General features: G+C 35.9%; 1 protein-coding gene across 3 annotated transcripts in view; it reads left to right on the forward strand.

The window, feature by feature from the left end:
* The window catches only part of NOL10 (nucleolar protein 10), a 189,112-nt gene that overhangs the window by 5,943 nt on the left and 168,846 nt on the right, over positions 1 to 14,323 (forward strand). For 2 of the 3 annotated variants that reach the window (XM_006869461.1, XM_006869463.1), the window contains exons 3-5: positions 1,940 to 2,038; positions 8,196 to 8,273; positions 9,555 to 9,592. In XM_006869461.1, the coding sequence (XP_006869523.1) occupies positions 1,940 to 2,038; positions 8,196 to 8,273; positions 9,555 to 9,592 (215 nt within the window). The remainder of the gene's footprint in view (positions 1 to 1,939; positions 2,039 to 8,195; positions 8,274 to 9,554; positions 9,593 to 14,323) is intronic. The other variant, XM_006869462.1, reaches the window with a different exon arrangement.

A 14,323-nucleotide genomic window follows, 5' to 3' on the forward strand; every position in this document is an offset into this window, starting at 1 on the left:
CACACACACACATTTTTTTTAAAGAAACCTTTGCTGTTGATACGTTCCTGGTGGGTCTGGATTTGAATTGATGACGGGCCGGAAATACGGACCTTTATTACTCACAAACTAGCAAATAGAGCGAACATCAACATATTTCTGTCAGCTCCCCTTGTTCTTAAGTCCCAGAGGGGCAACGTAGTGTGGCCCGTATGGGCCCTGCTTGTGCAGTGGGTTGGCGTTGTAGCTGAGCTCTGGAGAGCCACAGCTTTTTAACAAACAAAACCCAGTCTTCTCTTTGTCTAGAGGGGGAAGGCATACTTATTTTTGAGGTTACCAGCTATATCAATAACCCTGGGAAATGACTAAGGTCAGGGAGTAGCAAGGGCCTTGTAGCCTTTCCATCCTTAGCAAGATGTTTAGAAACACAAGAGGTTCAAGAGGGACTAGTTTTCCTTACAGTTCCATAATTGCTTTGTTCAGTGTATAAAATCTTACTCCATTAGTTAAACCCATTTGCTAGTTTTTGAGATAAAGGGACAATGAGCATTTCTATTTGAACATAGTAGGTTTATATACACGAATATGAACAAGACAAGTGAAAGATCATTGGATAAGATTTTGATTCTTTAAATTGTCTAAACAAGGAAAGTAGGAATATAAAATGAAGTTTTTTAAACTTAAATAATTTTAGTGGACATATTTCCTTTAAAATTTCCCCATTGCAACTTGTTATATGTGAAAGATGATTTATTTTCTCATACGTTTATTGAACTTATTCTTTAAAAGGCATGTACCTAAGATATTAAAGGATTTCTAGATATGAAGTAAACTTCCCACGGCCAACATGTTGGAAAAGTAGGCTTTATACATATAGCACTAAGTTTGGAAAATTAAAATTTTAAATCAAGGGAAAACAAAAGTTGCTGATTCTTATTTTACCTGCTACTCCCATTCCAATGTTTTAGTATGTAAGCAAACACACTAAATCAGATTATTTAAGGGAAAGAAATGTTCATTTAACCCAGTTCCGATCTAATGCTATGTGTCATGCAAGCTGAATGGACCAAATTTCATACAGGCATTCCTTGGAGATATTGCAGGCTTCGTTTCAGACCACTGTAGTAAAGTGAATATTGCAGTGAAATGAATCACAAATTCTGTGGCTTCCCAATACATATAAAAGTTATGTTTGCACTATACTGTAGTCTGTTAGTGTGCAACAGCATTATGAAGAAGTTTGAAATATTGTGAGAATTACCAAAATGTAACAGAAAGAAGTGAGCACATGTTGAAAAAATGGTGTTGATAGACTTGCTGGAGGCAAGGATGTCACAGACTTTCAATTTGTACACAGTGCTCAATGAAGCTAATCATAGGATGATAAACAGCCTGTGCTGCGGGCGCTGTATTATGACAGCAACTCAAGAGAATCCACTCAGTGACAAGCTCTTACAGGAAGGAACTGGTTTTTGTGAAGGTTGATTTCGTTTTTGATTAGAGATTCCACTGTCTTCCTCAAGTGTAGTAAGCATGGTAGTACTGAGGCAAAAGTTAGCTTGTTAATCAGTTTCTTATATAATCTTAGAAATCTGGAGGCTTAAATGTGTTATTATCTATGAGGAGAAATTCTAAGATTTTTTTTTCTTAGCTAAAATTGAACATGAAGTGGTTTAATATTTATTCAGTTTCCCTTTATTCACATCTTAAAACTGGATACTTGGTATACTGTTGTGTACAATTTTTTCCCCTTTAAATATTGATGATACTGAAGTAAAAATAAAGTTGCTAGAAAAATAGTGTATGAACTAATGGAAAAACTGTGCTGATTAATGGGTAAGTCTGTACTGGTTTCCTTTTCTAAGACTTGGAAACATTGGGAATTTTAAAAATCTGTATGTAGTTGCTGTGCACATTTTCTTTAGTGATACAGACAGGTGTTTTACTTATTTCTTTCTAGATGTTCGTAGGAGAATTGAACTAATTCAGGATTTTGAAATGCCAACTGTTTGTACTACTATTAAGGTGTCAAAAGATGGACAGTATATTTTAGCAACTGGTAAGTAATCTTTTTGGTATATTTTATAGCAGACAGTGCTATGGTGGGAAAAGGTACCTTTCTTCATCACTCTAATATTTCATTGGAGTCCTGGTGTGGCGCTATGGAATAAAGCACTGGACTGCAAGGTCTGTTTGAACCACAAGGTCGGTACTTCAAACTCACCAGCCGTTCCTTGGAAAACCTATACATGGTCGCTATGAGTCGGAACTGACTTGATGGCACTTAACAAAAACAACGAGAAAAATGCCCACATTTTCATTCCATCGGAGAATGAATAAACTAACTATAGTATGTTTAAATAGTGATGGATACAATTTTGTAGTAAAAAGGAACAAACTGCTGATAGATGAAACAAAATGGATGAGGTTCAAATACAAATAAGTCTTATACAAAAAGAGTACAAATTTAAGATAGTATTTATATAAAGTTATAAGATAGGCTTAAGCTGCCTCTAAAGTGTTCAAGAGTCAGTTTGAAGACAGATAACGAGACAATATTTCATTATAAAATGTTTCAAACATAGAGAAATAATGAAAGAAGTTATACGATGAACGTTTATTGATCATCCACCTGGATTCCAAAATGAATATTTTGCTGTGTTTGCTTTATCACACATTTGTCTACCCATCTCTGTCCACCCATTGCATTTTGTTTTTTTGATGCATTTCACAGCACATTTTAGGTATTAATATACTTCTCTGAATATCTCAGAATGGATTTCATTAACTAGAGTTCACTATTTATCTATGACCTTTTTTCTAGTTGAAATTGTTGTTAGTTGTTAGGTGTGGTCTAGTCAGTTCTGACTCATAGCTACTGTATGTACAACAAAATCAAACACTATATGGTCCTGTGCCATCTTCACAATTGTTATGTTTTAGCCCATTGTTGCAGCTACTGTGTCAAATCCATCTTCTTGGAGGTCCTTCTCTTTTTCGATGATCCTCTACTTTACCAAGCATGAAGTCCTTCTCAGGAACTGGTCCATCCTGATAACATGACCAAAGTACTTGAGATAAAGTCTTGCATCCTCTCTTCTAATGAGCATTCTGACTGTACTTCTTCCAAGACAGATTTGTTTGTTCTGCTGGCAGTCCATGGTACTTTTTTGATATTTTTAGCTAACACCACAATTCAAATGCATCAATTTTTCCCCATCAATTTATTCATTGTCCAATTTTCACATGTATATGAGGTGACTGAGAATATCATGGCTTGGGTCAGACTCACCTTAGTCCTCAAAGTGACATCTTTGCTCTGTAATACTTTAAAGATGTCCTTTGCAGCAGATTTGCCCAGTGCAGTTACGTCATTTGATTGTGGATCCAAGTAAAATTAAATATTTGACAACTTCAATCTTCTTTCCATTTATCATGTTGATATTTATTGGTCCAGTTGTAAGGATCTTTGTTTTCTTTATGTTGAAGTGTAATCCATACTTAAGGTTGAAGTCTTTTGATCATCCTAAGCAAGTTCTACAAATCCTTTTTACTTTCAGCAAGCAAGGTTGTGTCATTTACATATCACAGGTTGTTTAAGAGTCTTCTTCCAGTTTTGATGCCATATACTTCTTCAGATCATTTAGTTTCTTGGATTATTTGCTCAGCATACAGATTGAATAAATATGGTGTAAGGAAACATCATGCTGCACACCTTTCCTGATTTTAAAGATACCCCCGTGTTCTGTTTTAACAGCTGTCTCGTGGTCTGTAAATATTCATCACAAGCACAATAAGTGTCTACGATACCCATTCTTCTCAATGTTTATTATAGTTTTTCATGGTCCACATAGTCAAAAGCCTTTGCATAGTTTAATAAAGCACAAGTGAACATCTTTATAATATTTTCTGCTTTCAGCTGACATTCATCTGACATCAGCAGTGATAGCTGTCATTCCCTGTCCTCTTCTGAATCTGGCTTGAATTTCTGGCAGTGCCCTGTCAATGTACTAATATAACAATTTTTGAGTTAAAATATGCATATTGTAAAATGTATTGATCTTAAATGTACCCTGTGATGAGTACTGACAAATGCATACACCTGTAACAGCCTCTTTCAAGATCCAGGACATCCTTTCACCCTTTCAAATCCCCTCCTGCTTCTCATAGCCAGTGCCTCCTCCCACCTCTAGAGAATACATCATTGCTCTGATATTTTTCACCCCAGACAACTTGTTGTTGTTAGGTGCTGTTGAGTAGGTTCTGACTCAGCAACTTTATGCACAACAGAATGATATACTGCCTTGTCCTACACCAACCTCAGTGGTTGCTACGCTTGAGCCCATTGCTGCCTCAACTATGCCAGTTAGGGTTTTCCTCTTTTTTGCTGATTCTCCACTTTACCAAGCATGATGTCCTTTTACAGGGACTGGTCCCTTCTGATAACATGCCCGAGGTATGAGAGACTAAGTCTGGCCATTTTGGCTTCTAAGACACATTCTGGTTGTATTTCTTCTAACACAGATTGGTTTATTCTTCTGGCTGTCCATCTTTTTTTTTTCCTTTTTTTAAGTTTTTGTGAATTGAGTGGAAGTTTACAGGGCAGATCATCAGTTTTACATTCAACAAATCATACACTTTGTTTCACTACAATGATTATAATCCCCAATGGTAATCTCCTTTAATATTCTTCTCCAATATCATAACTCAATTGCATCAGTTCTATGATCTTTTTTATTCACTGTCCAATTTTCTTATGAATATGAGGCTATTGTAAAATACCACAGTTTGGGTCGGGAGTAACCTTAGTCCTCAAAGTGACTCTTGAACACTTTAAAGATAGCTTAAGCATATATTATAACTTTATATAAATAATATCTTAAATTTATACTCTTTGTGTAAGACTTGTTTGTATTTGAAAATCATCCATGTTGTTTCATTTATCAGTAGTTTGTTCTTTTTTACTACCAAATTGTATCCCATGCTATTTAAATATAATACAGTTTGTTTTTTCATTCTCCCGTTGATGGAATTAAAATGTAGGCATTTTTTGGGGGGCTTTTAATAAAGAACCACAAGCGATCTGATACAAGTCACTTTTTGTGGTCATATTTATTCGTGCTATGTGTACATGTTTTATTTATCTTTAAGTACTTAGAGGAATTGCTTTACCATAGATAAGTATGTGTTTCATTTTGTAAGTAACAACTTGAACTTTTCCCAAAGTTTTCATATTTTGTATGCCTACCAACAGTGAATTTAAGTTCTAGGAAAGTTCACTTTTAGCATAATGATTTTCATTATCATGTATTAATATTTGTATATGTATATGGGAGTTTTTATTTTCATTATCATTATAAAAAAGCCATAAAATATAGAAACTTTCCATGTGATTTTATTTATGTGTCCTGTGTATTGTCCATGTTTAATAGTACCCATCCCTTTTCAACCCCTCTCATATTTGATAAATATATATATAGCTCTGGTAGCATAGTGGTTACAAGTTGGGCTGCTAACCTGAAGGTCAGCTGTTAGAAACTACCAGCAGTTCCATGGGAGAAAGATGAAGCTTTCTGCTTTGATAAAGAATCACAGCCTCAGAAACCCTATGTAGGGTTGCTATAAGTCGTGAGTTGGAACTGATTTCACAGCATACCACCATCACCACCACTATATACATATATATAAATATATATATACACACACACACATACACACACACATATTTATATGCCAGTCCCTTTGTTCTGTATTAAGCTTTCTATGTATTAATGTTATCCATTTAACCTCAAGTTTTATATTTAAAAACTGGTAAAGAGAAATGAAAAATATATGAGAGCACTAAAGACCTCTAAGGAGTCCTGGTATGGCTCGGTGGGATAAATACTGGACCTCAAAGTCAGTTTGAACTCCAAGGTCGGCATTTCAAATCCTCCAGCCACTCTTTGGAAACCCTGTACATGGTCGCTGTGATTAAGAACAAACTTGACTGCGCTTCACAACAATAAAAAAGACCTCTGAGGACAAAGAAACTTAGAGATTAAGTTTGTTTTCTTCATGTTATCGATCCAGAGCTATTAAGTGACTAAACAAAACTCCCAGATCTAGCACTTAATAGAGCGAGATGTGGATTAAAATAAGAGGTTAAATTTGAGGGTGTTTCAAAAGTTCATGGGATGATGGAGTTTTTAAAGTCCCCTTGTTGCTGTTAATTGCCTTTGAGTCAGTTTTGAGTCATAGTGACCTTGAATATGATTTCCGAAGGAGTGCCTAAGTGGTTTTGAATCTCTAACCTTGTGGTTATCAGTCTAGTGCTTATCCTACTCTTACTTTGTGTTAAACTACACTTACAATTCTGAATTCCTCCTCTACTTGCAGCAAAAACATTGTTTTCCTTCTCATTCAGAATGCTTTGCTTTTTAAAATTCTTTTTAGAAGAATATTACATAAATAATGCATTAATTGTGGTTCCTGAGAGGAATTGAAATTCTTATTTTAGCTTAAAAGAGCCACACATAGCTTCTTGTTGTGGATAAGTGCCGTTGAGTTGGTTCCAACTCATAATGACCTTATATAGGGTTTCTGAGGAGTTTGAGTTCCGAGGTGGTGAGTTTGAACTGCAGACCTTGTGGTTTAGTTGCTTACCCTGTAGCACTATGTAGTGTGTGGCTAGCATGTTTTGTTCAATTTCAGAGTTCCCCTGGTTCAATATTTAGAGAGTTCTTATTCAGGTATGGTAAGGGATGTGGATTTGGGGTGTCATTTGCTTCTTTATTTAATTCAATAGAGAAATCTCTTTTTAAATCTCTGTCTCTGTCACCGTCAGTAATGTTTGTTTGTTTGCTTTTTGGTTTATTTATTTTTTAGACTTCCTATTTTGCATTAAGTGAAGGTTTGCAGAGCAGATCATCAGTTTTACATTTAGCAAATCATCTACTCTGCATCATTACAGTGATTTCAATTCCCTCCAAATACCATCATTTAACAGTATTTACCTCTGTTCACTTCAACTAGTGCATTCCTCACTGCGTCTCCCGTTACCTTCATCTTTCCTGTGTCAGCCTCCCTCTTGTTGTATATTGCCTACCCTGTCACCCATGTTAACATGTGTCTAACCTCTAGCCCTTCCCCTTCCCCTGTGACCATCACTAATTGCTTCTTTTATTAAGAAAATCTTTTTTGAAGTTTTTGCACATTGTTGTTATTAAGTGCCTTCAAGCCAGTTCTGACTCATAGCAATCCTGTGTAAGGTTTCTGAGGAGCAGCTGGTGGGTTTGAATTACTGACCTTGTGGTTTGCAGTCTGATGCTGATCCTACAGTGCCACACCAAGAGACAGAGAGCGCAGAATGAATTAAAAAAAAAACAACCAGAATCCTTCAATAAACTGTCTACAAGAGACTCATCAAAAAGAGAGACAGCCTAAATGCCCATTAACAAAATAATTGCTAAACTATGGTATAGACACAATGGAATATTAAACAGTGTTGAAGAATTGTGAATCTGTGAAACACCTCACAACATGGATGAACTTGGAGGACATTATGCTGAGTAAAAGTAGTCAGTCACAAAAATACAAATCGTGTATGAGACCAGGTTATTAGGTATTTTACAGATTTGTTATCCTTCAACATTGCTTAGTATTCCATTGTGTGTATGTATCATTTGTTTAACCATTCTTTTGTTAATGGTCATAGTGACACTGTATGGGGATTCCAAGATGTTGCTCGTGGATTTGAACTCTGGCTTTGTGGTTCGTAGATGATCAGCACCACACCTAGAGTCATTTTCTGTGGCTTGCCTTTGTATATCGATTGTATGTCGATTGTTCCATTTCTTTTTGGGGCACTTGGGAGTCACTCTTTTTAAAAAAGTTCTTTTCTTTCCATATTGTTGTTGTTAAGTGCTGTCGAGTCGGTTCCGACCCATAGCGACCCTGTACAGGGTTTTTGAGGGTGTAACTCTTTATGGGAGTAGAAAGCCTCATCTTTCTCCCGCGGAGCTGCTAGTAGTTTCAAACCGCTGACCTTAAGGTTCGCAGCCCAATTCGTAACCACTACGCTACCAGAATCAATTCTACATAGCCCTGAAGAAAAGGTGTACTCCACATATATGTGGGATACTGTCTTTGAAAAGTAAATTTAGTTACATTTATTAATGAAATTGAAATTTTTTAATTAATTGAAAACTAAAGTTAATTACATTAACTTTTTATAGGAACATACAAACCTCGGGTTCGATGTTACGACACCTATCAGTTGTCCTTGAAGTTTGAAAGGTGTTTAGATTCTGAAGGTAAGAGGACAGATTTGAATTCATGCTTTCTAAATAGCTTTTTAAAATTTAAACTGTGCTTAAATACAATATGCAACAAAGCATTTACTGTTTAAACATTTTTTGTATGTGTGTTTCTGGGGCAGTAGCAATGTTTATCCATAAGCAATACCATACCTTTTTTTATTTGGCTGCTTTTCTGCTTTTTAAAATGGAAATGAGTGGTGTGTTCGTAGTCTATTGCTATGTAGCATATTACCACAAATTTAGTGGTTTAAATGCTAGTCTGTAATTTGTTAGTTCATAATTCCTTGCAGACTCTATGCTTAAGTGTCAGGGGAGCTGGGTTATTTGGAGACCCTGGGAAAGAATCTGCTTCCAAATGTTGGTGGTCACTCTCAGTTTCTAGAAGCCACATGGATTCTTCCATCTTCAGGCCAGCAACCAACAAACAACTGACTGAGTCCTGCTGGAAATCTTTGATTCCCACCTTTACAGTCAGCCTGAGAAAACGCTGCTTTTAAAGGGTTAATGTGATTAGAGTAAGCCTACTTTATAATTACCCTTTTGCCAAAATGTAATGTGATTTTGGGAGTGATGTCTCTTCACATTCAAATGTTTGGCCAAGTTCTACAGAGGCAATTATATAAGTGTGAAAGATCATGTTAGAAAGTGTTAAAGATCATGTTAGAATTCTGCCGAACATTGATGGAAAGCTAAAAGGGGAAATTTCAAGTGTTATTTGATCTAGTTTATTAGACTGAGGTGAAAGAATTTAGTAGAATGTGAGTTCTATAAGATTACAAATATACTGTATTCTAACTTGTTTTACCCTTGTCATTTTAAAAACGGAAACATTAGGTTTGCTAGTGACAATTGTTTTAGCTCTTTGTTTTTTTAGCAGGTAAACCATAATTGGGAAAAAATTACTGTTACCTCTTTTTTAAAATGGCAATAAAAAATTTATGATATTTGAAAGTCTTAAAATTATTTTATTTCAACTATCTCAGGAAAATGAGAATTTAAATGTTAACGCATTTTGTAAATTTGCTATTTTTAGTTAAGTTTGGTTCTGCAGAGAGTCTAGTTGATTTGTACTGAGAAATAGTAAAGACTTTGATTTTCCATTTGGTTTTTGAAGCAGTATAATATGGGAATTTTATTTTTGTTGTATGTAGGGGCAAAAGAGAAAAAAGCAGTATTTGTGTATAATTTATGTATTGAAATAGAATCCTTAGTATCAAATTAGCATTTTCATGAAAAACTTTTTTAATTGCATTTTCCCCATTTCTTATTTTTCAGTTGTCACCTTTGACATTTTATCTGATGACTATTCTAAGGTATGTTTGATAACGTTGATTTGTACCTGCAATAGTCAATAAAATAATGAATGGAATTATATTTTTGTGATAGGTAGTTTTATAAGTTCCCATTGTGAGAAATAAATTCTCAAGATGGTCCATCTTCAGGAATGAAGGGCATCCAGGAAGTTGCAGGCTAGTGTAACAATAGAAGCTCAATGGGGAAGGGGAAGAAACTTGTTGGGGGAGGAGGACTAGGAACTTTAATAAAAATCCAACCATCAGTATGCAGCATCTGGGGAAAAGATTGTTAACCCCATGTTGTTGTTAAGTGCCTTGAGTTAGTTTGACTCATAGTGACCCTTTTAGGAATTCTGAGGAGCAGCTGGTGAGCTTGAACCTCCGACCTTGCAGTTCAAATGGCTTTGCAGTCTGGTACTTTAACCCACAGCACCACACTAGGACTCCTGTTAACCCCAAGTACTCAGTCAGTGAGGAACCAGGGGAGGGACGTTCTTGAGCTAGGACAATAAGATTCTTTGTGAACCAGCCACAGCGAGTCTGCCTATGTTCTAGGTTTGGTGTCTGATTCTGCAAAATCAAATAAAAAAGCTTAACTCTCGCTACAATGGGTACAGATTGGTTTTCTTGAGTTTCGTTAAGCACTCATGATAACTCTTCGGTGGGTGACCTCATAACCAAGAGGGACAGAGGCAGTATCTGGGATATCAACAATGTTTCTCACATCATTGTTAAATAAAAATAGTTGTGTAGTGAAATGGTACCAAACATTTTTAGTTTGTCACATGTGTGATACTTGCTGATGTTGTTAGGAGTCTACAAGTCAGTTCCCACTAACAGTGACTTTATGCATGCAGAAGGAAACATTGTCTGGTCCTGTGCCATTCTTACAGCTGTTATGTTTGAGCTCACTGTTGTAGCCACTGTGACAGTCCATCACAATGGGGGTTGTTCCTCTGTTTCTGTGACCCTCCACTTTACCAAACACGATGGGACTGGTCCCTTCTAACAATATGTCCAAAGAATGAGAGATAAAGTCTCACTGTTTTTGTCTTTGCTTTTCTGGCTGTATTTCTTCTAAAACAGATTTGTTTGTTTTTCTGGTAGTCCATGGTACTTTTATTGTTCTTCTCCAGCACCATAATTCAAATCCATTGATTCTTCTATGATCTTCCTTATTTGTTGTCCAACTTTTACATGACAATGAGCTAGAAAATACCATGGCTTGAGTCAGGGCTGCCTTAGTCCTGAAAGTGATACCTTTGCTCTTTAAAGAGGTCTTTTTGCAATGTTTCAATGATTATAGTCTACTCCATGTACCGTCAGTTATTAGTATTTATCTCTACCCCCTTTAACTCTTGCATTCCTCCCTGCAACTTCCCCTACCTTCATCGTCTGCCAACCTCCCTCGCACTGTGCCCTGCCCACACCAAGTTAACAAGTTTTTATCCTCTGTTTTTACGTGCCATTGAGTGGGTTCTGACTTATAGTATCCCTGTATGTGGTTTCTAAGGAGTAGCTGGTGGGTTTGAACTTGACCATTTGGTTAGCAGTCCAGTGCTTGTCCTACAGTGTCACATAATTCTTCCTTCCCTTCCTCCCCTGGTAGCCATCATAGACTGTTTCTTATAGCATGAAAACCATTTCTTCACTGTTAGCAGTAGTGGTCTCATACACTATTTGTCCTTTTGTAATTGACTAATTTTACTTAGCAAACTGTCCTCCAGGTTCAGTACATCTGGATTGCATGCTTGACCAATTTCAGGCTGAAAAAGTTGGCAGAATTCTTCAATTTCATAATTGGTAGCTTTGGTGGTTAGTGTATAAATATGAATAATAGTTGTATTAGTCCTTTCCATTTCTTGTCTTGTTGATTCTTTGTATTTCCTGTTTTATTTTTTATTTATTTCTGCTCTAACGTATTTTATTTCTTTTCTTCTGGTGACAGTAGGCTTACTGTGCTGCTCTTTTGTTTTTGTTTGAGATGTTGGGGTAAGGCGTTGATTTTGGTTCTTCTTTTTGGATATTGTACATTTATTGCTGTAAATTGCCTTCTGAGCACCACTTTCACTGTTTCCCAAAGGTTTTGGTAAGTTGTGGTTTTATTCTCGTTGGAGTCAAACTAATTTTTTATTTCATTTTTTTAATAATCTATGATCCAGTAGGAGCTGTGGTGTAGGATAAGCACTGGACTGCAAGCGTGGTTTGAACTGCAAGGTCAGTGGTTCAAGCCCACTAGCTGCCTCCTCCGAAACCCTATACAGGGTCACTATGTGTGGGAACCGACTTGACATCACTTAGAAACTACAGCATTACCTAGTGATTTTTAGCAGGATGTTGTTCAGTTTCCATGTATTTGATCCCTCTCCCCCTCCATCTTATTGTTGATTTCTAATTTTATAGCAGTGTGATCTGAGAAAGATGCTTTGTAGTAGTTTTGTGTTTTTAAATTTATTAAGATTTGCTTTGTGGCGTAATATATTAGCTATCCTGGGGAATGTTCCATGTGCATTGGAAAACAATGAATATCATACTGTTGTGGAGTTGAGTGCTGTGCGTATGTCTATGAGATCAAGTTGGTTGATTGTGCTGTCTTGGATCTTTGTTGAGTTTTTTTTGCAGTTGTTCTGTCTTTCATCAAATGTGGTATATTAAAATCTCCTACTGGTATGGCGCTGTGGGTTAATGCGCCAGACTGCAAAACCGTTTGAACTGAAAGGTCGTCTGTTCAGGCTCACTAGCTGCTCCTCAGAATCTCTATACAGGGTCACTATGGGTCAGAACTGACTCGCTGGCACTTAACAACAACATCTATAATTGTAGAGTTGTTTCTTTCTTCAGTTTTGTCAGAGTTTTATTTATGTATTTTGAGCCTCTTTCATTGGATGCATAGGTATTTATTATGGCTGTGCTCTCTTACTTAGTTAACCCCTTAATCATGATGTAATGTCCTTCTTTGTCTCTTATGCTGGTTTTTGTCTTTATGTCTATTTTATCAGAAATTAAAATCGCCACTTCTGCTCATTTTGGATTGCCATTAGCTTGATACATTTTTTATCCATCCTTTGATGTTTAGTCTATTTCTGTCTTCGTGTATAAGATGTGCCTCTTGTAGATAACATACTAAAGGTTTCTGTTTTATTATCTATTCTGCTACTCTGGGTCTTGATTGGTGTATTTAATCCATTTACATTCAATGTAATTAACGGTAGGTATGAATTGATATTTTGGTGTGTTTTTTTTTTTTGTGGTGCTGCTGGTTTCTTTGTTCCACATAGTTTTCTGTGTTGAGTTCATTTCATTTGTGGATATTCTTATCATTTTTATTTCTGTTGTCTTAATGTTTACTAAATCTCGCTGATTTTCCTCTTTTACATTTTGATGAGAAGGTGAATTAATTTTATTTGAGGTTAATCTGTAATTTATTAATTTTCCCCGTTTTAAACTACCCGCTTGATCTTGGCATCTACTTGACTTCCTCGTCATTTGGAATTTCTGTATATACTTTCTTCTCTTTTTGCTTTGTAGTTGACCTTATCATAAATTATTGCCTCTGGTTCCTTATTTTCAGTCTTGTAGGTTTGCTTTCTTTTATGTGGCACTGTAAGATTAGCACTGGACTGCAAGGTCAGTTTGAATCATAAGGTTGGCAGTTCAAACTCACCAGCCATTCCATAGAAATCCTGTACAGGGTCGCTTTTAATCAGAACCAACGCATTAGAACTTAACAACAACAAAAACATATGTGGAATAAATTTTGGGTGGTGTTGTCATGTTTGGTAATCTTAGGTTGTTGTCTGCTGGTGTTGGTTCTCAGTCCAAAGAACACTTTTAGTATTTTTGTAAAGTTGGTTTGGCCATTACAAATTTCTTTAATTTTTGTTTATCAGGAAATGCCCTAATTTCACCATTGTATTTGAGAGACAGCTTTGCTGGGCATCTGATTCTTGCTTGGAAATTATTTTGTTTCAGAGTTTTTTTAATATGTCATACCATTGCCTTTTTGCGTGCATGGTTTCTGCTAAGAAATCAGAGCTCAGTCTAATTGGTTCTTCTTTATAGGAAACTTCATTTTTTCTAAGTTACTGCCAGGATTCTTACCTTGTCTTTAACTTTGGAAAGTTTGATTCTGATGTGTCAATGATTTTCTTTTGGAATGTATCCCATTTAGTGTTCATTCAGCTTCTTGTGTGTGCTTATATCGTTTTGTGTGATCTTAGGCAAGTTTTCTTCCAACAGCTCTTTGACAGTTTTTCTCTGTGTTTTTATTGTCTCTCCCTGGACTGGTATTCTGTTCACCTGTAAATTAATTCCTCTTCATGGTGTCCTACATAACTCTTAGGCTTTCTTCAGATTTTTTCATTCTTTTTTTCTGATTCTTCTAGCATGCTAGTATTGAGAGGTTTATCTTCTAATTTACTAATTCAGAGTTTCATTTTGAGAATCTATTCCTTTGCCCTTTCAATGTATTGTCCATTTCTGAAATCTTAGTATTAATCTTCTGAATTTGCACTTGCAGGTTTTGTATTGTTTCAAAATTTGCATTTATTTTATGTTTGTTCTTATAGTCTTTTAGTGAATTCTAAAGTTTTTTTCTGTATTCTTCCTGTTTTCTTCACTCTTTCTTGTCAATTCTTTGTAGATACCTAAGTAACATTCTTTTGAATGCTTTTTCATTTGGTTCCATTAGCTTATTTCCTCGAAATGTTTTCTGGCTTTGCATCTTCATCATTTGCTTTAGCCATTCTC

Source organism: Chrysochloris asiatica, unplaced genomic scaffold (assembly GCF_000296735.1).
Source record: "Chrysochloris asiatica unplaced genomic scaffold, ChrAsi1.0 scaffold00131, whole genome shotgun sequence".
Lineage (NCBI taxonomy): Eukaryota > Metazoa > Chordata > Mammalia > Afrosoricida > Chrysochloridae > Chrysochloris > Chrysochloris asiatica.